The 25,984-nt window shown below is 39.7% G+C and overlaps 1 protein-coding gene across 1 annotated transcript; it reads left to right on the top strand.

The window, feature by feature from the left end:
* vstm2lb (V-set and transmembrane domain containing 2 like b) lies at positions 1–22,874 on the top strand. The gene is made up of 4 exons (XM_080891232.1): positions 1–274; positions 20,431–20,600; positions 21,635–21,679; positions 21,873–22,874. The coding sequence occupies exons 1-4, from the start codon at positions 160–162 to the stop codon at positions 22,122–22,124; spliced, it is 582 nt and encodes a 193-aa protein (XP_080747358.1). The 5' UTR covers positions 1–159; the 3' UTR covers positions 22,125–22,874.
* The last annotated feature ends 3,110 nt before the right edge of the window (positions 22,875–25,984 follow it).

Raw genomic sequence — 25,984 nt, 5'->3', positions numbered from 1 at the left:
TCCTCCCTCTCACAGCCGAGCGGGTCTCCGAGTCTCTGTCCTCCAGCTCCAGCTGTATGTCTGCAAGGGCTGCTCTGCGCCGGTGGGGATATATCGTTACCGATGCTCTCCATCTAACGTGAAAATTTCATACAACTGTTTTAAATACCGGCCGAAGCAATGGGAGCTTTCGGAGTGATAATGGGGCTTTTACAGTACGCGGGACTTTACATTCAACTTAACGCAGCTCTCAACGACGGACACGGAGAGGTGGATAATCACATCTCTGGGAACGGTAAGTTGTGTTAATGAGTGTGTTTGTTGGAGTGGGAGAGTGAAGCTCTCATTGCATTGACTCTTAAGTGTTTGGGTGGGGTTTAGTGAACAACAACGTTTGATGTCAGTGATTAGTTCATATACATTACGGATGGGGTGTGTGGGGCTAAATTAAACAATGAGTTGTGCACTTTCATCATGTTTTATTGTGTTTACACCAACGTGCTCGACCATGTTTGAGCATTTTAATATCCCTGTATATGAAACTTGTTTTTCATTACTCATTAAAAGCGCAAACACACACACACACACACACACACACACACACACACACACACACTTAGGTTAACAACAAGCAGGGGCAGGACAAAGGCTTTTGAAGCCAGGCAGGTGTTTCATCATAATGTCTTCTTACTAAAGTGTCTTCAAAATGTTTGTGTGTATAATTATTGTAGCACACACAAACACACACTCACAAAATAGATGCTGCAACTTTGGTAAATGTTTACATATCCTTAAATGTCAGCGGAAAATAAACATTTTTAATGTTTTTTTTTAATATCAGAGAAAATGTGAGACTAGTATAAACTGTAATAAAGTCAGTCATCTTTCATTTCTTCATTTCTTAACCATGCATTGCTCTTTGGTCTGACAAGTACATTTTTTTTGTTAAATTTTACTTTACACATAACTGACTCAGGTCTTTCCCCAAGGCACAACACCCCCAACCAAACGTCTTGTTTTTAGTAATTTCATACAGTATTCCTAATTATTTTAGGTAATGTCTTTTTTCCCAAGTCAATAGGTGATGGTAGAGACAGAGGGACAGAAAATGTGAGGAGAGATTGGATGGGATGGTGTGCAGTGTAGGGCACCCTTCGAAAATCAGTTTTGCAGTGAGATGGTAGCCTGCCCATTACTGGGACCACTACAGTGGTGTATTAATGTTTCATTTTAAGACAGTTTAGAAAATCTGTGTCTCTGAAAACTTTATTTTGAGTTGTATTTCATCAAAAAGTATAAAATAATAATGCTAATTAATATTGCTAAACAAGAACTGTAGAGTTATGAAAAAGTAGATATGAATTACAAATCCAACAGCACACTGTGTGAGCTGTTCAAATTGACAAGGCTTACCAGAGTAGTTCAACATACGGAAAATTAAACCCAGGGTGGACTGAAGATTTAGTCTGATGTACAACAAAATAAAATCTAACACTATAAAGTAAAACACAAGTGCAAAAGGATGTGCACATTATGTGTTTTAAAGGACAAAATACAGCTTTAGTATTCACCCAGAGGAGAATGAAGTTCTTGTACTGTGCTGTGTGCATTTTATGGATGTGGGTAGAGGCTTGAGATGCCCTGTTACTCAAGTAACTTGCCATATTTCATACTTAGAACTGGCTAAAAAATTGTAAGTTTGCAGTCGTCCGGTTGTCCTTCTAGGTTGGTATTTCACAGAATAACACATGACTTATTGTAGTTTCACTGGGATTGCTGTACTGTACCTGTGCTAACATAAAAATGGTATGTAAAAGCCTACATTAAAATTCCCTTCCCTTTAGATAAGTGTCTACCCTTGCACCGTCAACAGCAGGATCTGTTGGGCAACGATAAAACCTACTTCAGACTGAAACATTTAATGTTTACCTGCACGTTTGAATGCATATTTTCAGGTCATAGTCACTGAAACCACTGTTTCATTATTTGTTATATTTTATTTTACCAGCTCTAATAATTTATTTCAATGTGAAAAACAACTGATTTTGTTTTCTGTGGTTCATACATTGTGAAATTTTGAACAGAATTATCATTTATAGCTAATAGCAATCTCACCTTTCTCCTGCACCTCCTAACCTTACTGTTACATAATTAAATTGCGTGGTTTGCCTTCAGCTTGCTGTGTTTAGCATTTTAGCTTTGACTTGACAAACTATAAATTCTGCAGCGGCGTCACAAGGATGGACTGTACTGGACAGGTTAGAAAATCAGCAGCATTTTTCCCAAAGGAAGCAAATTAAAATCGACTGTAGTGTTGCCATTAATACTGTTTCCCAGGCAAAAAAAAGAAGGAACGCCTCCGTGTGTTTAACAAGAATGAAAAACTATGTTGAGAAAACAACCTAGAAGCTTTCTACTGTCATATTTGTACAACATCAGCTTCACCACCAGAAAACAGAGTTGTACTATCCTTTGTGGTTAGATAAGATTTTTTTTTCTTTTCTTTGTAATCAGACTCTTTGATAAATGGCTCAAGCAGAGGGAAGCCGAGCCTTCATGCAGAGCAGAGAGGCTGGATGCACAGTTCTGGAGAGTGCTTGTTAGATTTAGCCCTGACTCATTTGTTTCAGATAAGTGCATCTGGCCCTTGCACCCCAGTTTCCACTTGAGCTGAAGTGTAGATTGAATCACCTGCAACGCAAAATTATATGTTCTGTCTGAAGACAAACACGTTCAATGGATCAGTAGCTTCACCCCATTGTATGCCACATGCATCAGAATAAGACTCTTACCTGCCATAAGTACTTGAAGGTCAAGTGTCAGCAGTAAGGAAAGCGACAGAAGCTGTAATAAGTGATGTTATGCATGGGGGAGGTCTCGGGGGTAACTTATAACAGGAAGTGATGATAATGATGATGGGAGACATGTTGGAAGCCTTTCAATTTTAGCATAAGATGTTGCAGTGTTAGTGTTCTTTGGCAATGCTCATCCTGCTCTGTGAGTGCACTACCTTCACAGTGTGGGGGCGTGTACCAATTCATTAGGCTTCCAAAGTGGCTAGGATCCTCACCCAGTCCTCTGCTTGGTGTCCTCTTAATGAGGACAGCCAGCTCAGTCAGTTTGCATTGGCTTTTAATTTGATGGAGCTCTGACAGTGCAGGAGGTGGGGGGCAACAGATTGCACAATCATGCTGTCACAGCAGAGGGTGCTGGTGGAGGCTTGGTAGGAAACAGAAGGGCAGTGAAACAAGAGTGTGTGTAACACAACGTGACTTGAAGTGATGACTGGTGATACAGAAATCTCCTCTGATCTGTAAGAAAAAAAATATCAATCAGTTGTCTTGATATTTCTGTGAAACCTACCTGACTTTACGGACATTCAAGTCAAACAAAAATTAAGCTTTGAACAATCGACTTTCAGTACTTGTAGCTACATTAAAATATCATATTTTATTTAATAAATTAAGACTATTAATAAAAATTTAAATATAACAAAGAATTTCTCATGGAAAAAAAAGCAGTTGGGATTGTTTTAATTATAGATTCATCTGCTGCTAATTTTCCTCCAATAACCGACTGTGATTTGCCCAATTAAATGCTAACAACAGTGAAAAGGTTCATTACGATGACAAGAGATTGATCATTTTACCTGATGCCTTTGGCATATGAAAAATTGTCTGTGAAGTAGGTGATGTTCGTAACACTGAACAACACTTGAGGAGGAATTACGAGAGTTCAGAAAAGCTCCGTTTTCAACAACATTAAGCAGTGAACAGTTGTCATTATCTTAACTGGTGTGTATATTAACATGAGCTGCTTCACTATTAGCAATTACTCGACAGCCACAAATCCAGCCACAGGGGGTCACCAGCTAGTGCATTCCCAGAGCTGGTCCCAAGCCTTGATTATTGGGAGTGTTGCATCAGGAAGTGCATCCAGTGCTTTGCCAAATGAAACATGCATCCACAGTGGCGACACCTGTGGAAACATTTTTTGGTACTATTTTAGGTCATCTTAAAATATTTGACGTGTATATTTTAAGAACCAAAATGAACAAAATACTTCTATTTTATATTTAAATACTTCTCTTCATTGGCCTACTATTATGTCTTGAATTGGTTTTATAATGTTATTGTTGACTGGCACCAGTGTATATTTCCGATCTCCTGAAATTGTACACTCCTGGTCTAACCTGAGGTCCTCAGCGAAGGCTAGTTACCCCACAATTTCCCTGAGAAGACCTGAATGGCTCACTTTTGTCTTTTAAATCTCTTAAAGACGCATTTTCATAAGTAGGCTTTCTCTGATCCTCCATTCTGAGTTATTTCTATGTTGTCCTTTGTAATTGCTTTATCACCTTCTGCTAGGGATTTTTAATTTATTTTATATTTGCTTTTAATTTACTTGTTTTTTAATTTTAATTGTCTTCATTCATCGCTTTTAATCTCCCTGTGCTGCCTGTATTGTTATACCTAATGTTTCATCTTTATCTCCTCTTAAATGTTTTATATGCTGTTTATTTCCTGTCTTGTCTCGTGAAGTACTTCCTAATGTTGTTTTTTAAAGGTGCTATATTAATAAAGTTTTATTATTATTATTATTACCAGCAAAAATCTGTGCTGCAGACAGTTATTCTTTGCTTTGCTCATGCATTACAACACAGACATGAATGTAAATTTGTCATGTTATTCTTTTTTATGTTCGTTATATCACTGTATCTAGTCAGATGGCCAAAACAGCTTTTCATAAACACCAAACAAAAAATACATGTATTTCTTCTTCTTTGCAAGCTATATATTAAGACAACTGAATTGATCATTTTAATGAACACTTATTTACAGTTGTGCATGAGAAAAGTTACCCCAATATGCACCTGCAAAATGTATTTGCATCCAGCCACGTACACGTAATGTTGGCATTGATTTTGAGAACAGCTACTACACATAATATATCATTTGTAAGGATTTGAGTGCTATAAAAATCATTTGTGTGTAGGAGCAGTTTGGGAACAGGAATGCATCGTTATAGTAAGATGATGATGATGATAATTATTTACTATTTTTATTATTAATAATACATTTAAAGCTTGCAATTATCAGTCAACTTAAACTAGTATTATCACTGATGTTATTCTTTCCATCGTTCTAATCCTTACTTTTTTTAAAAAGGGCTCTTAATTTTTTGGGATTTTTTTTTTGTCCCTGTTCTATCAAGTATTTTCCTGGGTTGCTTTAAATATTAGTATTGTGACAATCCCAGTGTACCAAAGTGCACATTCAAGTTTGTTGGGGTTTTTTTTTGATAAAGAGGGTTCAGAAAATATAGTACAATAGTGAATATTCTACTTTAACAAGCTCTGTGTGTTATGATTCAGATATTAAACAGATTATTATATGTCTACTTTCAATTCAAGAAAAAGTAACGTGAAAATGTAGCAGCTTAATTCAATGTCCTGTTTAGTTCATTGAAACTGTGTAGACAGGACATGCCAAGCAAGGGCTCCTGCACTCTACTCAAGGAAAACACAGACACCGTTACTTAAAGGCTCTCAAGGGCGACATAGAAGAAAGGAACATAATGTTGTCTTTCATTACTGTGGACTCCAGATGGAGTACGGTGAGCAATCTCGAAAATGCCTCAGAGCCCTGGTATGTGTTGTCAACAATACGTGATACTTCATGTAGCCACATACTGGGAGGAAACGCAGAAATAGCCTCCGTGTCTCGCGTCCCAAGGGCTATGAAAAATTCAGTCCGTAAGCCCGGTGTATCAGTGGCAAAAGGTGGACAGCTGCTTGCTTGAATCCCGGCTCCATCCTTATTTCATTATTTTTAACTTCCACCTTGAATTCAGGCTGAAGGTCTCGCAGTAAATGATAATTTCCCAAAGGACATACCTTTCTGTTTGCCCCAGAGCTGATTCTGGACCAAATACAGCTTTATTGACTTTCTGGCAATTTTTTTGTTTATCAGTATAATTATTTCCCACACTTGGTTATTTGCTGTCACTTGTACTGTAACTGTTGTACAGAAATCTCTTGACGTAATATCCTAGGTGATCCTAATATTTATTTTATATATGTATACAGGTTTAAGAAAAGTAGCTATTGACTACTTAAAAGATTTTTTGAAAGTGCGATAATCTCTAAAGGTTGTCTTGTATTCATCGATCTAACAGAACTCTCAGTAGGCGTTTTTTGTATGCAGGATTAAAGCTTTCTAAGATCAAGATAAATATCTGTATCTGCAGCAGGTCTCTTTATTGCTGCAGCTTCTTGTTGTTTCACCCACGATTCCCTTGGGGCTTCCCTGATTATTAAACCCATTCATCAAATTAGTGAAATCCCTTCTCTCAGGGGGTTTCTGTTCACGGGCTATTTACACTGAACAAAAATATAAACGCAACACTTTTGTTTTTGCTCCCATTCCCCATTCGATGGACGTAGAGACCTAAAATTCATTCCAGATACACAATATAACCATCCCTCCCAAACAGTGGTCACAAATCAGTCCAAATGTGTGGTAGTGGGCACATCTGCTATATTGAGATAATCCATCCCACCTCACAGGTGTGCCACATCAGGATGCTGATCTGACATCATGAGTAGTGCACAGGTGTACCTCAGACTGCCCACAACAAAAGGCCACCCTGGAATGTGCAGTTTTTTGCGCTATTGGGGGTCTGGGGACCCAGAACCGGTCAGTATCTGGTGTGACCACCATTTGCCTCATGCAGTGCAACACATCGTCGCATGGAGTCTATCAGATTGTCAATTGTGGCCTGTGGGATGTTGGTCCACTCCACTTCAATGGCTGTGCGAGGTTGTTGGATATTCGTGGGAACTGGTACACGCTGTCGTGTCAAGCACATCCCGAACATGCTCAATGGGTGACATGTCCGGTGAGTATGCTGGCCATGCAAGAACTGGGACATTCTCAGCTGCCATCTGCCCTGAACAATGTGAACCATGATTCATCCGTGAAGCGCACACCTCTCCAACGTGCCAGACGCCATCGAATGTGAGCATTTGCCCACACAAGTCTGTTACGGCGACGAGCTGGAGTCAGGTCAAGACCCCGATGAGGACGACAGGCATGCAGTTGAGCGTCCCTGAGACGGTTTCTGACAGTTTGTGCAGAAATTGTTTGGTTGTGCAAACCAATTGTTCCAGCAGCTGTCTGGGTGGCTGGTCTCAGACGATCTTGGAGGTGAACCTGCTGGATGTGGAGGTCCTGGGCTGGTGTGGTTACACGAGGTCTGCGGTTGTGAGGCCGGTTGGATGTGCTGCCATATTCTCTGAAACGCCTGTGGAGACGGCTTATGGTTGAGAAATGAACATTCAATGCACGGGCGACAGATCTGGTTGACATTCCTGCTGTCAGCACGCCAATTGCACGCTCCCTCATTGCTTGTGGCATCTGTGGCATTTTGCTGTGAGACAAAACTGCACATTCCAGGGTGGCCTTTTGTTGTGGGCAGTCTGAGGTACACCTGTGCACTACTCATGATGTCAGATCAGCATCCTGATGTGGCACACCTGTGAGGTGGGATGGATTATCTCAATATGGCAGATGTGCCCACTACCACACATTTGGACTGATTTGTGACCACTGTTTGGGAGGGATGGTTATATTGTGTATCTGGAATGAATTTTAGGTCTCTACGTCCATCCCATGGGGAATGGGAGCAAAAACAAAAGTGTTGCGTTTATATTTTTGTTCAGTGTACATTCACCTTGGTCGAAGTTATGTTGTTTATCTGGGTTTTTGTGTCTTGGTATTTACAGCTTTTTCTTCTTCTTAATGATTCGTTTCTTCTCTACAGTGCCCTATAGATGTGACTCAAATGGCACCATTGAGTTAATGAACCCGATTTTACTAGCTGTCCCTGTAAGGCAGCACCTTTTCAGGTGAAAAATGTTTGCACTTAACTTAGAAAAGGATTTCTACAATTCCTCCAGCTACCAGGCATCATTTCTCATATCTCTCTGTAGGACTGGACTGACACATGAAAGCAGCCCTGGAGATGGGCTCAGACGAGCCACATAACCACTGTGGTCCTTGGCCGAGTTTTCTCAACAGTCAAGTATAGCCTGCTGTCAATCATTATACTTTATCTCTCTAAATTCAGCCACACCATTAAGGCCTCTTTAGATTGCATCATAATCTTATTTTTGTGCTTACTTCCTGAAATACATATTTTACACTGATATTATTCTAAGATTTGCATTTAGGGTGATACAATTAGGAATTAGTATGTAAAGTCCCAGTTTAGGCACAGAGTAGGAAAGGTGAGATTGACTTGGTTTGGATATGGGAGAAATAAAGAGAGACTAAATTGATTGGGAGAAAGAAGCTGAAGAAGAAACAAGTCAAGATCAAAAGAGAAAGGCCAAAGAGGAGACTTAATCGGTGTGCTGTCAAAATGACATGCAGGTGCTTGCCGGGTTGGGAGAAATGGAAAACAGATGATCTGCTGTGGTGACCTCTAACGGGAGCAGCTGAAAAAGGACAAGACTGACATGATACACAGTGACACTGTTTTTTCAGCAGCCTGAATTGTTGATACATGGCAGGATGGATCTAAGCTTTCATATTGTTTGTGTCACTTTGTGACCCCAACATCTCAATGTTGCAGCAGAAATGCAGATTCATTGCAGCAGGCAGCATTTTTTAGTCCTCTATTGTCCAACTTTTGGCCCATCTGCTTCAAAATTCATGTCCCATGTCCAGAAATGCTCTGGTGAATACCTTGGTTGTACCAAGTGGTTATTTTAGTTATTGGCTTCCAATTACTTCGAAGCAGCTAGCCATTCTTTAATCTCAGTCATCTACAAGGCATTTTCACCCAAGAACTGTAGCTCAATGGATATTTTCTCCTTTTTGTGTGGCGAGTGTATGGGGCAATCCCACCAGATCTGCAGTTTTTAAAATACCATGCCAGAGCCTGGTACAGACAACGACACAGTCACTTAAATCACCTCTAGTTTAAACTTCATCTTGACCAGGTCTACATCCCTAAATGCAAGAAAAGGAAAAAACAACTGATTGCTGGTTTTTGTCTCTTCAAGTAACTGGCAGTGAGAGGAATATAGAATAACATACACCCTATCCTTTAATGGTTTCACAAAGTAAAAACAGAAGCTTTCAGGGGTGCTGACAAGCTTACACTGCAAGCCTCCTCGCTCTCTCTCTCTCTCTTGCTCACACAAGTACACAAGCATGGACAAGGAAAGATACGGCTGTCACACTTGCTTCTCATCCATGCTAATGAGGCGCCTGTAATTTAGTCATCCTCATACGGCTCAAGCTGCTCCACAACAGGGAGGGAGAGAAAGAGAGGATCGATGCATTGACCTTACACTGCCACTCATACTGGATTTATCCCTCTTGTTTTGCCTTGGACCTGAAGATGAAAAATATTTACCATTACTGGAAAAGTATGGTCTCTGTAGGGCATGAACAAAGTATTTGCCTTTGTTTATATATTTATGTCCTCCACTGGATTGTTTTCTTTCATTATTTCCCCCCTTTTTCATTTTTAATGAGTCTTTGGTGGCTAGAGAGCAGCTGCTCCAGTGTTCTCATGGTCTCACTTCTATCATTGCTCTCTAAGCAATAAAGTAAAAAATGGCAAGGAGGGCCACTTTAAAAATGCATGTACTGTACTTTGCATCTTCAGACAAGCGTCCCCCTGCCTCTGCTTAAAAGATGGTTCTGACAGTACTGCCTTTATGAAAATCCATACTAAGACAAGGCCAGGCCAGACAAGCTCACTCCTTGCCAGCTATATAGCGTTATAAATGAGACAACCCAGTGTGCTTAAGATTTCCCTGGGAGTCAATATCCACTTCAGAAGTACACGCTCTCATTGTACTCTCAGCCAGTTCAGGGCCGTGAAAGTCCACGAACGGAGTCAGCTTTTGTGTTGATTTAGCATTCTACCAAGGTTATTCGATTGATTTCTGGTGATGCTTGTGTGATTAAAGTCAGGAAACAGTTGGACGTCTGCTGAGCAGGCTTGTTACGGCCTGACACTGGCACTGCGCACACCAGCAGACAGTTTGTTTGTCAACAAGTCATGTTTCACAGGCAGGGCTGAGAAGGGCTCCTGCATAGCTAACAGGAATGCAATTTGACACCTGTCAGATGGACAGTCAAACCCTGACAAAGGGCCTGAGTTTATCGAATAGCAAACACTGGATATTGCTTATACTTTTGTCAACAATCATTTAAGTGAGAATGAAGGAAATGTACACGTAATACAGGTGAAATATTCTCATTTATTGTGGTCAATTCCCTCTGTCCGCAAAGTTCATGATCTCTGTGACTCGTGTCTTTCTTGATGTGAAATTTTCCCCTCATACATTTGATCATCAGGCCTGCAGTCACAACAATTAAGGTTCATCATAAATTTTGAACATAAAGCAGAATGCGCACAATTGAGTTGCTGAGTCGGTTGAACTATAGTGTGAAATCTAATTTTCACCCAGATGCTTTTTTTGTCCTTTGATTTAATTTTTTTCTTGAGATTGGTGTGTAAAGTCAAATCTGTAAAAGCTGAATTCTGTGTTTCCAGTCCTTGCATTAAAAAAAATGAAATTTCACTTACAAAAGTATAGAAAAATGTCTTTATTCTCTGTAATTTATGGACTTAAAAAAAATGGTGATGTGGAAAAAGACTGACTGCACATACTCAGAAAGTGTCAGTATGTCAAAATCAAGTAAAAAAGCTCTTTGTTAGAAAATGAAGAAACACTATCCATTAGTTCGTTGTGAAATTGGGGGAAGCATAATTATAACTCAGTAGTTAATGTAGATTTAATGTAGCAGCATAGAGGATTATATGCAAATAGACTGCACTCTCTCTTGTTTGAAACATTGTTGCTATGATACACCACCACAGCTGTACAGGTGTAATGTGTTTAACCCTAGAACACTATCGCTATAAATAGTAACACGATCACTAATGCCGGGTGATTTTTACCCGATATAATATAACCAATGAAAAGTAATCGAATATATCAAAATATGACAACACATGACAAATTAGAGTGGTCTTCTTTTACTTTCAACTGTGCCATGTCTAACAAAATGAAAAATAAAACTCCTAAAACAAAATAATGACTCTGGAAAGCTGGTCTTTGGTCCACCCATTCCTGGGACATTTGAGACTTCCCTGGTGAAGGCACAGGCTCCTCGACACGCAAACAGCTGCAGGGGTGAGAAATCATGTAAATGTATTTTCTCGGGTGTAAATCACCCAGCGATAGTGTTCTAGGGTTAAGTACACTGACAATGTGTGGACATGCATTGTTGAGTTGTGGCTCCTGTGTAAGCAGGGCACAGAGATAGTTTACATATATCATTAAACTATAGCAGACTACATGGTCAAATATTAGAATGAACAGATCATAAAATCATCAGTATAACATCTGTCATTCTGTCTTCCTCTTTAGAAAAAGGTACGACGGTCAGCCTCACTTATGCGTCTTTGTCTCTCCTTCACGTAATCTCTGGTGCGGTGTAATAAGCAGTTGTCAAGGATTAATGCCACATTCATAGATAATCTTGAATACCATATGTCTTCAATAATCCTCATTAGGAATTGACAGTTTGTCCAGTGAAAATCTAGAGGACTCTTAAATTGAAATGGATAAAGAAATGTTGAGTGTGTATAAAAATGTAATGCAGTAACAGAGTGGATGATGAGATTCATCCATCTAACCATTCTGTTTATCCAGTTTAATGTGACGTGAGGGCTGGAGTCTATCCCAGCTGTCATGGGATGAGAAGCGTGGTATGCCCTGCACAAGAATTTATAGATATTTATATACACCTTTTGTGTGAAACACATTTAGCTATGTTTGAAATTCACCTGGATTAAATGCCAGTTATGCGATTTCCTCACTTAGAGAACACAAAAGCACTATACCTGCATGGACCACATATATAAAAATGGTATACAAGTAAATGTATTTGATTTATATGTACACTGTAATATTTATACATATTGTAGCACCAAACCAAAGTGTATTGTATTTAAAATCAATACTGCATATTGAGTTTATATTGGTGATAACGCCTGAATCTATGACCAATAGTTGTAATTCTTAGGCTGTTTGCTCAACAAACCCTCGAGAAAAGCTACCTTGAAACATCTCATACATTATAGTGTAGGATCACTGATTAGAAGCCAGAATTACTCTCACCTTTCTCACGAGGTTCGAGTGGTAACTGAAGGATACTACTTAATTCAGAAATTATCTTTCTCGAAAGAGTGCCTGGGCTCATCCTTAGAGGTTATGTGAGGACCTTGATCGTTTGAGAGGGGCTTTGCGGACAGCTGCTACTCCTCTGCTCTGAAAAGAGCCAGGTGAGGTAGCTTGAGGATCTCACCCGGATGCCTGCTGGATGTCTCCTAAATGAGGTGTTCCAGGCATAGGAGGAAGTCCTGGGCTAGACAAGATATTACATCTGTTGGTTGGTTGGTTTGGCCAGGGCAGAGTGAGGTCTGGACATATATGCATATATGAGACGGCTACCCTTGCAACCTGAACCTGGATAAGTAGCAGAAAATGGATGGATGAAAGGATGATATTTTTCTGTTATTTTTCCAGGAGATAATGTGAGAAATTACTGATTTTTGTTTGTTTGTTTTATTTCCATTTGTCATTTTCCTCTCGTCTATCTAGTAAAGGATTTCTTACTTTATCCTTTCATCTTTTTTGAATTGTTGTGATTCTCTGGGCAATTTGTGTGTGTGTGTGTGTGTGTGTGTGTGTGTGTTAAATAAAGACAACGCTTATGGATGTTAAATGCTGCAGGATGATTTAGAAGCCTTGTTATTCTCTGCCTTTACCTCAGCTGGGATTTTGTTGTATTGGGAACACGTGTGCATTAAAACATGCAGCAGAAACACATGGCTGAACGTGGTCAACTTGTGGCAAAGAAATAATGCGTTGCACCTTTTTAACATGTGTTTCAATTCTACATAGCTACATTCAGACAGAGACACACACACACACACACACACACACACACACACACACACACACACACACACACACAGTATGCTGAATTGAAGCCACACAGCGAGTTACACACAGGGTAATTCTCCCAGGATGCTGAACACCTGCCAAAGCCAGTGGGCAAGGCTCCAGGAGATGTAGTGAGCTACTCTTGAGACTGTTGGAAGAATCTCTTTATGCCAGACACCAGAACGCCAGCAGACACATATTGCCCACTCAGCGAGCGGAAAGTGCAAAGGGGAACCGAATAAAAGGAGGAATGAAAGTGAGAAAGGATACTTAATAGGTAGAAAGTAAAAATGAAAGGGTAATAGGAACAGGGAGATAGGAGAGTAAAGATGCTATTGTTTTCAACAATTGGGGGTAGACTTTTAAGAAAGATGTCGGTGGGCTAGTGAGAGAGACAAGCAGAGAGAAGGCAAAGGATTTAAAAGAAAAGAAAGAGGTTAAAAATTGAAGGAAAAAATCTTACCTTTACAGATTCAGGGTCTTATTGGCTGGCAGGGGAAGTGGAAAAGTGCAGGAATTACCTTGCAGGTATAAGCCTGTGCTGGTACTGTAGCTCTGGACGCGAGGACTACCCATGCAGCTTTCTCCTTGACTTGACTTTGACATCGGATGCTGTGGCTTCAAATGGCTGTGGACACTCAGAACTGGTCATTTTTCAAGAGTTCTCCTTTATTCTCTATTTTGATTTTAATTTTAAAGAACTGTTTCAATAAAAGGTTTTTTCCAATGTAACCAGTTAGACTGTTAAAGCCAACACCAGTTCAGCATGAGTCTGATTGAAAGCTGACCTAAATATGTGTGCTACTGTTTTGATACTCTGACTGGCTAATCATTAACTATTATTTAGATAAAAAGAAAAAAAGTATTATTTTTAGCATTTTTATGTAATCCTTTCACAACCAGTAGATGAGCAAACCAAGATACATCATTAAAAACCACGTGAGAATTTCCAGTCCACTTGTTGGCCACATGTGGCTGAAGCACGAGCAACAAAGGAAAATTCAGGAAGAAGGTGACGTGTTACAGACCTCTGGACACCATGGAGAATCCATGTCCATTTCATAGCTAATTGCTAGCCTGTACTGACCTTTGGACATCTATGGTCAGTGTTGGGGAGTAACTGAATACATGTCCCGCTGTTTCGTATTTAAATTACAAAATATGAGTAACTGTACTCTGTTACAGTTACCGTTTAAAAAGGTGGTATTCAGAAAACAGTTACTTTGTTGAAATAAATGGATTACATGGCGGTCTTTTCCTGTTTCATATCTTAGGCTATGCTCTCTCTATTTTTGGTAATTCAACGCCTGTGGAAACCCAAACAAAACACGCATTAAGAGGCTCAAATGCCTGTGTCTCAATCTCGTGTCTCATAATGACGTGAGGAAATATTTTTAAAAATTACTGTTCAAAAAATGATTTAATATGAAGACAGAGTGTTAGAGGCATAGCCCTAAAGAATGTAGCCTCATGGGCAGTGTAGTCCGTGTTGCAGGGAGAATGGACTGCCATACCCTTTGTGTCTGTGAGCCTTTCAACGCCTCTCTCTCTCTCTCTCTCGTTAGCTAAGTAAGTAAGTAAGTAAAATTTTATTTATATAGCACATTTCTAGATAAAAGATCACAAAGTGCTTCACAAGGTATAAAACAAAAACAGTCAAAAGTTAACAAAATGCAATTTTAAAAAGATATGTTTGACCCAGACAACAAAGTAAAGCTAGTTTTCTGCTACAAGCCTGACACGGAACCTGACGTATTAGCAAGAGGTCCCTTTACTACGGCTTGGAGCCGCGGACCTGTTTTATATACACACGGAATAGCTTTCTATACGAGATCGCTGCAAAAAGTGCAGCCTTACCTAATGTCAAGTAATCCAAAGTATTCAGAATACGTCACTCTCACTGAGTAACGTATTGGAATACGTTACAAAATACATTTTGGGGCATGTATTCTGTAATCTGTAGTGGAATACATTTTAAAAGTAACCTTCCCAACACTGTCTGTGGGGCCCTGCTGTATCCCAGAATGCTAAGCATACATGGCTACAGGAAGGTGTTTTGGGCAAACTTCCCTGGTAGTTGGGTCAGATTGTGGTTGAATCATGTTCACTCTGTAAATGACCTGCGAGTGTTGTGTTGTGGTTGTGTGTCCACACCAAAGGGGAAAACTAACCAGAGTTCAATTAAAACAGACTAAACACCACAAAATACACAAAATACAATGGTGTATCTAGGATGTTACAAAGTTATTTACTTCAGCTAATATGTTACTCATGCTCATTCAGTAATGTTATCATGCCGTGTCATGTAATAGAAGCGTTCCAAATTTCACAGCTTATGCTCTTCAGCAAAGACTTAAAATCTTGAAGATGTAAAAGTGTTTACGTGTTAATTAGACATAGAACACGGGCGACCGTGGTTCAGGGGGTTGGGAAGCTCATCTTGTAACCGGAAGGTTGCTGGTTCGATCCCCAGCTCTGTCTTTCTTGGTCGTTGTGTCCTTGGGCAAGACAGTTCACCTACAGCTGACTACTGGTGTTGGCCAGAGGGGCCGATGGTGCAATATGGCAGCCTCGCTTCTGTCAGTCTGCCCCAGGGCAGCTGTGGCTACAACTGTAGCTTGCCTCCACCAGAGAGTGAATGAATAGTGGAACTGTAAACTGTTATTATTAATTACTTGGGACACTTACCTTTTTATTACATTTTGGTTCCATTGGCCTTTGCAGTGTTCTCTGTTGGATCATCTCCCCAAGTGCTTTTAACAGAAGGGTTTTGATACTCCTGTATTGGTCAATTAATAATTTATTATGTTGAAACATTTTATTTTTTAAAGATATTTCATACCTTCCTTTTTGTGCTTACTTGCTTTGTGTTTCTTACTTTCTACAGTATGTCGCACACAAACAGCCTTTTTTTCCCCCGCAGTAGTGCAGTCTGTTCCACGTGAAAGATGCTGCAGTGCTGTGCCGCTGGCTGTTGATACTGTGTCTGGAGGACAGAAAAGTGTGAGAACCTGCATTGAGTAAGAAAACCCAGATGATTGAAATGCCACCCTTGGTTGTTTTGCTCTTATATTTTGTGCGTGACGTACTTCTCTGCCTTCCCCGGCTTCAGTTGTAGCACCATATGTTGAAAGCGCAATATAACAAGACATTGTTATTAGTTTTGCCTGACATCTGTGCTCTTCGTCAGAGATCTGAGAGGCAAGATTGCCACTGCTGAATAATGAGACGTATACTCTTACAGAGTGCTTTTCATTGCAGAGCATCATATTGTAGTATTATGAAAAGTAGCTGCGTTGGCATAAAACCATAAAGAAAATGTCTTTTCTCAGAAATGTCAATCTTTGCACCACCTTCTAGAGTGACAGTAAATAGGTTAGCTGCTCCTTTTCTCTTATTATTTGTTTAGTCTTATTAAAGCTGAATGAATAGAATATGTAGATGTAGATGTCTCTAATTTCTGTAACTACTCTAACTTCATGCCTTGGCTGTAATATTTATTTATTTATTTTGCCAGACGTTATCGGCCTTGTCATGTTACAATTTTCTGGAATGTTTCACTTTATAACAGTCGTCACAAGTTCTCCCAGGTGCTATTTCTGAATGTCTTGATCTGTTCAAAATGAACAATTATTGTGGTTTCCTAGCAAGAAAGCCACGCACCATCAGGTTACAGTTAATCTTTGTACCTGCTGTGATTACAGTCTGCACTGGCAGTGTAGGGGTAGTTAGCGCAACGGGAAATTGTCTCAGCAGATGCAGCTTACTGTGCAGAAAAATCTGAAGAAAATGTGCACATTTACAGTTTTTGTTTCCTTTTGCTTATCATAGATCTGCACTTCCTATTGTTTTTCTGTTTAGCTGTCTGTGCACATCTGATCTGCCCCGAAACGTTCTATAAAGGCTGGCAGTTTAAAATAAAAGACATTTATGTCTGTAAAATGTTTCTTTTCTTATGGGGGCATTTTACTTTTGCATTACAATGAAAGTGTCCGATTGAAAATGTCAGGAGATAGAATTTGCTGTTGTCTAGTGAATCTTTTGTTAAGACTGTTATTTCTGCAATCCACAGTGACATTTCAACCTGAGCTAGGAACTTATGGTTTATTCATAGTTTGTCTTTCATCATGTCATCATGTTTTGTATTGTTGTACTGTTTGTATTTTTAAACCTTGAACCTTTCTTTTATGATTTTATATCATGCACTTTTATGCTCATTTAAATTCTTGTTTGCTCTGTACCTGTTGCTTTCCTATGTATTAGTGACAGTTATCTGCTTGCATATTTAGTACTTGCTTTGGTCCTATTTCTATTATCCTCCTCCTATACTCTATTTACTTGTTAAGCACCTTGGCATACCCTTGGTTTTTAAGTGTGCTTTATAAATAAAGTTTATTATTATTATTATTATTTGCATGTTCTCTGTTTTAACACGAAATATTGCCCAACACATACATTAGAAAGTGCGGTTTCTGCCCTTTTATCTGCCGGCATCTTAACTGTTAGATTGTTAGGCTGTGATGAAACGTAGAGAAATATTTGGTTGTTTGGTGACTGAAGTGTTATTTTTTTTTTAGCATAAATAAAGTGTATTGTAGTGTAACTTATTAAGTACTTTAATGTTAAAGTGATTTCTTTCAGGAGATCTCTCAAAAGCTTAAAGGAAATGTGTCTATATGTATGATTTTGGTCTGCCAATGTAAAAGCAGTTTTTATCTGAGCAAATACTGACAGCAGGATGTTAGGACCTTTTGGAAACGTCTCTATTGAATGTGTTGCATTCACGGCAGTGGTTGAAGGGCAGGGCAGTATAGAGAAAATCACTTGGGGCCATGCAACACAATATTATCTGTGGCCGTGTGAGACACAATACAAGCTATTTTACCAATATGTTTGGTGTTGAGATAAGACATCCAAGGCTACGAAGCTACCCATACACTAATACATTAGTCCTGCAAGAAACCAGTCTTTGTAAGGATTGCAATGCATTTTTTTCAGTCCAGACTTCTTTAAATCAAACTGAAAAGTCTCCAAAACTATTGAATTGCTATGGCATTTAAAGTATTAATTCTGGTAAAGCAAAAGTGAGGTGCTGAATGCCAGTAAAACTGTTGAACATTAGCATAAAGTCTTTGTTATTGTAATTTTTTCGATTGTCATTTTTGAATATGAGCATTGAAGTCGGAACTGCTCTGTGCCAAAGAACAGCCTCTCGACACAGCTTCATTAGAAGTAAACTCCCTTAGGTGACCAAAACTGTTGTGCGTTGTTGCTACACAGGGCTCTGCTGGCTGTTGTCTGCAAGTTGCCGCTGCGGATTGTCACCAGGGGGCAGTGTTAAAATATTTGGAAAAACTAGTAATGTTTGTGGCTCTTGTTTGTGTTTGTGCTGGTCCTTTAGCTTCGCCCCTGTTGCAGAGAAGACAGAACTCCTAACACATAAAAAGCTTTTTTTGTAGTAAAATGAGCATTAATGAAAATTCTCCGTTTCTCACGTGTGCACTGTAAGTCTTTGCTTTTCTTGCTTCTCTCTGCAGTGAGCTCTTTCCTCTTTAAGTGACCATTTAAACCTCAGGTTTCTACTTACTCATAGCATCATTACTGGCAGAACACATGCTTTTCATTTATTTGTTATTTATGTAGCTATTTTTCTAGAGTGTTTTTAAAGTGTATCAGATATCGAGATATTGTGTCCCTATGAAAAAATGTTACAATTGTATGTAAATTGAATGCATAGTTGGGGAAAATGGATAAAAAAAAGTGTTCAAACAAGATTACACTGTTGCACATTTGCATGCAGGCCAGATAACTTAGTCACAAAGTGTCCGGTGTCTATCCTACTTTTCTGCCTTTTTCTCTTTTGGCCCCGGAGAGTCTCAAAACTACAGCAGGTCTCCTCCTGACAAATGAGGCCACTGCCTGGCTGCACCGCAGCAGTGCAAGGGCACAGAGGCTTTAGGAGTCTGTCCAGTGGCACTAAAGCCTCTCTCTGCTTGCCTATTCTCAGCTTTTTTCCCCATCAAGCCTACTTTTCATCTTTGCAGAAAGCAGAGTGAATATCAGTTTCAAATAATAAAAACTCCTCTCTTACTCACTTTTCTGAAAGATTGTTATTTTCTCGATAAGACTTAAAATATTACCTGATAGTCTATATGGCTTTTGTCCTTATTGCTCTTCAAAGAGCGATGGGTTTTTCAGTACCTTTCCTTTTGTTTTACAGTTTTGCCAGGTGATGGCAGAAACCAAAACAGAGCTACAGGAAGAGTGAATGTTGAACTGTACATTTACATTTGATCAATACACATCACCTGTGATGCTTTATGTGCATTATACTTTTACTCTGGAGCATATTAATTATATTCTAATTTTAATGGCCAATGCGCTGCCAGCACAACATTGAGCTGACTGAAATTAGATTACATTTCATGGTTGTAACCTCAAAATTGCATTGGTATTGATTTAATTTCTAAAGCTGCATAAATCTAATTTTGTGTTACACTGACTGGGTTCAGTATGTTTTTGTCTGCTCAGACCTTATACACATTACTGTGTATAAGGTCTGAGTAATGTAGTAACTTCTAATAAGTCAAAGTTTTCAAATTTAATGAATTTTATTTAATTGAAATTATCAGTCATTGACAATGAGTTCTTAAAATCCATCACTGCTGCAGTCGGGCTTCATTTGTCACATCTCAGACGTGTGTGGGCTTGTGATGCAAAAGGTATTCCCTAATTATTGTCTCCACAGCCTTTAGGTAGGTCAGCTTTACCTATAATATAATCAGTTTTATTAATGCACTCAAAACAACTGAAAAGCACACTGATATCTAAAGAAAAGCTAATTGAATTGTCAGTTTGCTGCATTGATTGCTTTTACTTTAGCCCAAACATAAGAGAGCATGATCCCTCTTCTGTATTTTTTCCTTGTCAGTTTAGAGCAGCTATAACCAGCTGAAAATATTTCACTTCTACACTCTTTTTTTTTTTAGTATTCCTTGGTTAACTAACTGGTTTAATTTATTTAGTATTCAACTTTTTGCTGTGTATGTGTTTTATTTTGTTTCATTTTTAGATTTCTATTTGTGCCTCACGTTTGTTTCTATGAGCATCCCAAGCAAACTGAGACAAATTCAGGAACTGATTGATTACCACCAACCTGATCATGACTGTTATCATCCTGCAGTGCAAACAGACCTACGGTGTAAAATCATTGCTTGGTTGGTTGAATACACCACTCTTTCCTGAATCCTTATTTTTATTTTTATTTAAGTTCCAACACTGTGTCCTTGGCTTACAGTTTTTCTCATGTATGAGTGTGATGCAGTAATGCCACATTGTCACAAGGCTCTTTGACAAATAATGTTTCTGTCCTTTTAAGCCCATCTCTCTCTGTCTCTGTCTCTCTGTTGCAGCACTGTTTACAGAGGTCCCACACGACATCACGACACACAGTGGTGAGGATGTAGAGATGGCCTGTTCCTTCCGTGGGGCGGGCTCTCCGTCCTACTCCCTGGAGATCCAGTGGTGGTATATCAAGGACTATAGAGAGTGGCAAGAGAAGCCTCCCTATATCACTAATAATGTAAGCAGCTGTAATGGAAGTTCCTTTATTGTATATGTACAGTGATTTCTTGATGGAGTCACCTGTAGCCCAGTGAAGGTGAAAAACTCCTGTAATACCTCAGCAAACTTAAACTCAACCATCCTATATTTAACTTTAAACAAGAAAATATTTGTTAAAAATATATATCTTAATTCCAATTACAGATGAAACAGGGCTGCTTTAGCTTAAAAGTAGTGAATTAACAGCTGAAATAGCTAGAAATTATTTCATGGCTCCAAAAAATACTAGATGGATCAAAATAGTACATATATAACTGATATTGCAACACATCCAGAACAAAGCAAAGATTATATAAATCATTTCTTGCAACCTTAATCACTGTACACTTTTTTTATTGCTGAACATCCATTTTAACATTCACTTTTTCAGATTTTACACAGTTTCTTATGGCACATCCACTTGGACTAAACCCAAAGCTTACTGAATATCAGTCAAAGGGAAATGCAGTGGCACAAACCCTCTTGCATGGAAACCAAGGTATAATTGCTGATTAGCATTTGCCAGCACTGGGGGAACAGGTTGACTCTCTCCCATCATGGGGGGACTCGAGCTCCCCTGTTGTGCCTCTAGACACTATAATTGGTGCTGAGAAAGAAATAGATTTTCAAAATCTCTTTCTGCTCCATGCATAATTCATACCTATGCCCAAAAGAATACCTCTGTGCCTCTGCATACCCAATCACGCAAACTCTCCTGCTCACAGGCTTACATGCTTGGCACTGTGGAGTGTGTTCTTGTGCATGCACATTTGAACACACACACACGTATAAACCTCAGCTAGACGAGAACAAGGAGAACAAGGTAAACACATCAGAAAAGCAATCCAAACAAGTAATCCTTTGCTTTAAAAGAAAAAATACTGATACATCAGTCGTGTTTGTTCCTGTTCCTCCAGTGAGATGCTGCTAAGAATGAGATCTATTTTTTTTTTTTTTGAAAAACCTGCCTCAGTCGCTTTCTGCTGTTAACTTTTCATCCGTATTTCCGTGCAGGTCGTACCTTTGGAGGAGACTGTCAGAGGTGCCACTAAAATTAGTGTAAGTTTGATGTGGTATCAATCAGCTGTCACCTAGAAAAGTCATGTTTGATTAAAGGCATTATCAATCACGATTATGGACATGTAAGAAATCACACTCTTGTAACACTCATTTCCATTTCTTGATAGATGCTCTTTTGACATTTCACCAAACTAAACATAAACAAGAAAACTTGATCTTTTCTGCTCATTAGGTGGTGAAAGTGGCCGGTAGTAACATCTCCCACAAACTCCGTCTCTCCAGCGTCAAACCAACAGACGAGGGCACGTACGAGTGCCGCGTGATCGACTACAGCGGTGCTGTGGCGCAGCACCACCGCGTCCGGGCCTACCTCCAGGTGAAGCCCGAGAGAAGTCAGGGATCAGAGGGTGTCCAGTATAAGTCGCAGGGCAGTCACCCACACTTGCCCCATCAATCTGACTGTGACGAGACCTGTGTGCTTTAAAACGAGCCATGTGCCCGGTACTTTGCATGACTTCACTCTGTAAAGAGGGACACTCATCAGCACACTTAATTTATCACACGGCTGAGACCCTTTGTGTTTCATGGTTTGATTGTTCATGGTTTTACTGACAGTACATCTGATTGACTTCATCTCTGTGCATTAAGTTTACCATAATGTGACAGTCAGGCTGTAATGACAAAGTTTTATGTTATTATTGTAGGCCCAAGATACAGACAGACGATGCAGTGTGCCACTTCTATTGTCTTTTACCAAAACGTGTGCTGAAAGCTGCAGTATTTCAGTACGAATGCTTTGTAAGAAAAAACTGAATAATTTTACACTTTTTTCATTATCTGAAAACTTTTCCGTGCATTGGTTTTAAATCGTGTAGTCCTTGTTTTTTGGCGCCTTAAGGGCAAAGTGTATATTTAGCTTTCTAACCATAACTAGTATGTCTGTAACAATGCAAGTGTACGCCCTCGTCACATCGAGATGAGATATCTGTTCTTGTGTATTCACTTATTTGCACTGTATACTTTTATTGTTTCACAAAGTTAGTCAGTGCCAATCAAATATTACAAACCTCAGCTAGTACGTAAATCACACTAAAATTTTGTCCTAGTTTTCTGAACAAAGATACCCTTTGTTTTGTTTTTTCCCCAAATCACTCCTCGACTGTGTTTGCCCCGTTGCTACTGTTGTGTTAAATGCTTTCATTTTAAATTATAAATTTGATTCTGTGATTCTGGTCTTCCGTCTTGTGTTTGATCAAATAAAGTTTTACGGTAATTTAAATACATTTCAAGGTGTGCAGACTGACTACTCGTGAGATCCAGTGATGCTTTAAATTCTTTATATCAGTTATATGGTATGTTTACTGCACACTAATCACTCTGCATGTTTGTAAGATTATAGGTAAGTCGTGTTCTTGAGTGGTGAATTGTGTTATGTGCTTTTGGAGCATACAGTCACGTTTTACGGTGTGTAAGCTGACACATTTGTAGACGGGATAAACAAAGGATTTTCCCCGTGCATTGTATTATATTCCGAGCTGCCACAAACGGCTGACAGATTGTGTTGTGCTGCCAGCTACTGTGCAACACAAACAGTGCATTCTTCAAAAGCTTTGCAGGCTTTCTTTTTCTTAACAGGTTATCTCCCTGACCAGCAGAGAGCACTGCTTCCTCCAAGCTTTGAAATGCAGTAAGTCACAAACATGCAGAGACACTTCCATGCACTCGTGCCTTTAGAGGGAAGAAAAAAACAGGAATACTGATGCTTTCTTTAAATGCACGGCACAAATTAAAGAGTTCAGCCTGCTCGTGATATGAGCTTGTAGCATATTTGAGATATATCTGTGGTATCTTGCACTGTTAAATGGTGAATAAGCTTTACAGGTCTGTGGCTGTGTTCCAGTTCAGCACTGTGATCTGCAGCTGTCTAATACAATGATAATTGATAATTGTGTCATAAAGCTAGAGCCCTCTCTGCTCATTTAGAAGTATTTGGAGGACAAACACTGGAGCCGTGAGAGGCAGATGAAAGGGAACAGGTGCCAGAGAGCTCAGCTACAGGAGCCTAAGTAGACATGGAAAAAGAGGTGCATGAGAAATGGGGCTGAAAAAGCAGATATGCATTTTTTTTTAAGTTAATCAACTGTCTTTTTTTGTCTCTCTGACTACAGAGGAATTGAGAAAAGAATATAAAGGAAACTGGCATGTAGTAACTTGCAGAATATTCCACAGCTCAGTCTGAGTATAATCAGTGATGAAGGATTTATAGGCAAGGCAAGGCAAGGCAAGTTTATTTGTATAGCACAATTCAACAACAAGGTGATTCAAAGTGCTTTACAGAGACATTAGAAACAAGAACAAATAAAAAGCATGATTTAAAATTGAATAAAACAAGCAAATAAACTAACTAACTAATTAACAAACAAACAAACAACAGTATATAAAATCAAAACAGATAAAATCAGAACAGTAGATAAAATCAGTAGTTAAATGTAAGTTTTGAAATTTAAGCTTAAAGTGTGGATTTGGTGCTTTATTCAAATGCAGCTGAGAACAGGTGAGTCTTCAACCTGGATTTAAATAAACTGAGTGTTTCAGCTGATCTGAGGCTTTCTGGGAGTTTGTTCCAGATATAAGGAGCATAAAAGCTGAATGCAGCTTCTCCGTGTCTGGTTCTGACTCTGGGAACTGATAAAAGACCGGATCCAGATGACCTGAGGGATCTGGATGGTTCATACTGGGTCAGGAGGTCATTGATGTATTTTGGTCCTAAACCATTCAGAGCTTTATAGGCCAGCATCAGAACTTTAAAGTCTATCCTCTGACGGACAGGCAGCCAGTGTAAGGACCTCAGAGCTGGACTGATGTGGTCCACTTTTTTGGTCTTAGTGAGGACTCGAGCAGCAGAGTTCTGAATGAGCTGTAGTTGTCTGACTGATTTTTTAGGTAGACCTGTAAAGATGCTGTTACAGTAATCAAGCCTACTAAAGATGAATGCATGGACTAGTTTTTCCAGGTCCTGTTGAGACATCAGATCTTTTATCCTTGATATATTCTTGAGGTGATAGTAAGCTGACTTTGTTATTGTCTTAATGTGTTTTTCTAAGTTTAGGTCTGCATCCATCACTACACCCAAATTTCTCGCCTGGTTTGTGGTTTTTAGATGTATAGATTGAAGTTCTCTGGTGACCTGTAATCGTTTTTCTTTGGCGCCAAAGACTATTACCTCAGTTTTGTTTTTGTTTAGCTGAAGAAAATTGTGGCACAACCAGTCATTGATTTCCTCAATGCATTTACCAAGAGCCTGTACAGGGCCTCGGTCTCCTGGTGACATTGTGATATATATTTGTGTGTCATCTGCATAGCTATGATAGTTTATTTTGTTGTTCTTTATAATCTGTGCCAGTGGGAGCATGTAGATGTTAAACAGAAGGGGTCCCAAGATGGAACCTTGGGGAACTCCACATGTGATACTTGTCTGCTCAGATGTGAAGTTACCTATTGATACAAAGTATTTCCTGTTTTCTACGTATGTTTTGAACCAGTTTAGTACAGTTCCTGAAAGACCTGTCCAGTTCTCCAGTCGTTTGAGTAATATGTCAACAACAACACCTACGCCAGAATGCTGTTTATAGACTTCAGTTCAGCATTCAATACAATCCACCCCTCACAACTCATCAGGAAACTGACAGACCTGGGTATCAGTTCCCTCATCTGCAAATGGTTACTGGACTTCCTGACCAACCGCCCCCAACATGTCCGGCTGGATAACCGCTGCTCATCTACCATCACAATGAACACCGGTGTACCACAAGGCTGTGTGATGAGCCCTTTCCTCTACTCCCTCTTCACCCACGACTGCAGACCTGCTGGTGGTTCCAACACCATCATTAAGTTTGCAGATGACACCACGGTGATTGGCCTCATCAGTGACAACGATGAGGCCGCCTACAGGGAGGAGGTGGATCGTCTGGCTGAGTGGTGCGACACAAACAACCTGCTGCTTAACACCGAGAAGACCAAGGAGCTCATCGTGGACTACAGGAGGAATGCTGACCCACATCCACCCATCCACATTAAGGGGACGGCTGTGGAGCGTGTGAGCAGCTTCAAGTTCCTGGGAGTCCACATCTCCGAGGATCTCACCTGGACGACCAACTGCTCCAAGCTGGTCAAGAAGGCTCACCAGCGCCTCTTCTTCTTGAGGACTCTGAGGAAGAACCACCTGTCCTCAGACATCCTGGTGAACTTCTATCGCTGCACCATCGAGAGCATCCTGACCAACTGTATAACAGTCTGGTACGGGAACTGCTCTGCCTCGGACCGGAAGGCGTTGCAGAGGGTCGT

Source organism: Rhamphochromis sp. 'chilingali' (genome assembly GCF_963969265.1).
Source record: "Rhamphochromis sp. 'chilingali' genome assembly, chromosome: 9".
In the NCBI taxonomy this organism is placed as follows: domain Eukaryota; kingdom Metazoa; phylum Chordata; class Actinopteri; order Cichliformes; family Cichlidae; genus Rhamphochromis; species Rhamphochromis sp. 'chilingali'.
Note: the sequence above shows the minus strand (reverse complement) of the source record. Positions and strands in the feature narration are given on the sequence as shown.

What these genes read in the sequence shown, in the direction of transcription:
- vstm2lb (XM_080891232.1), top strand. Translation starts at nt 160, where the DNA reads ATGGGAGCTTTCGGAGTGATAATGGGGCTTTTACAGTACGCGGGACTT. An exon ending in TAATCACATCTCTGGGAACG is followed by an intron (nt 275 to 20,430) that starts GTAAGTTGTGTT and finishes TCTCTGTTGCAG; the next exon opens with CACTGTTTACAGAGGTCCCA. An exon ending in GAGGTGCCACTAAAATTAGT is followed by an intron (nt 21,680 to 21,872) that starts GTAAGTTTGATG and finishes TCTGCTCATTAG; the next exon opens with GTGGTGAAAGTGGCCGGTAG.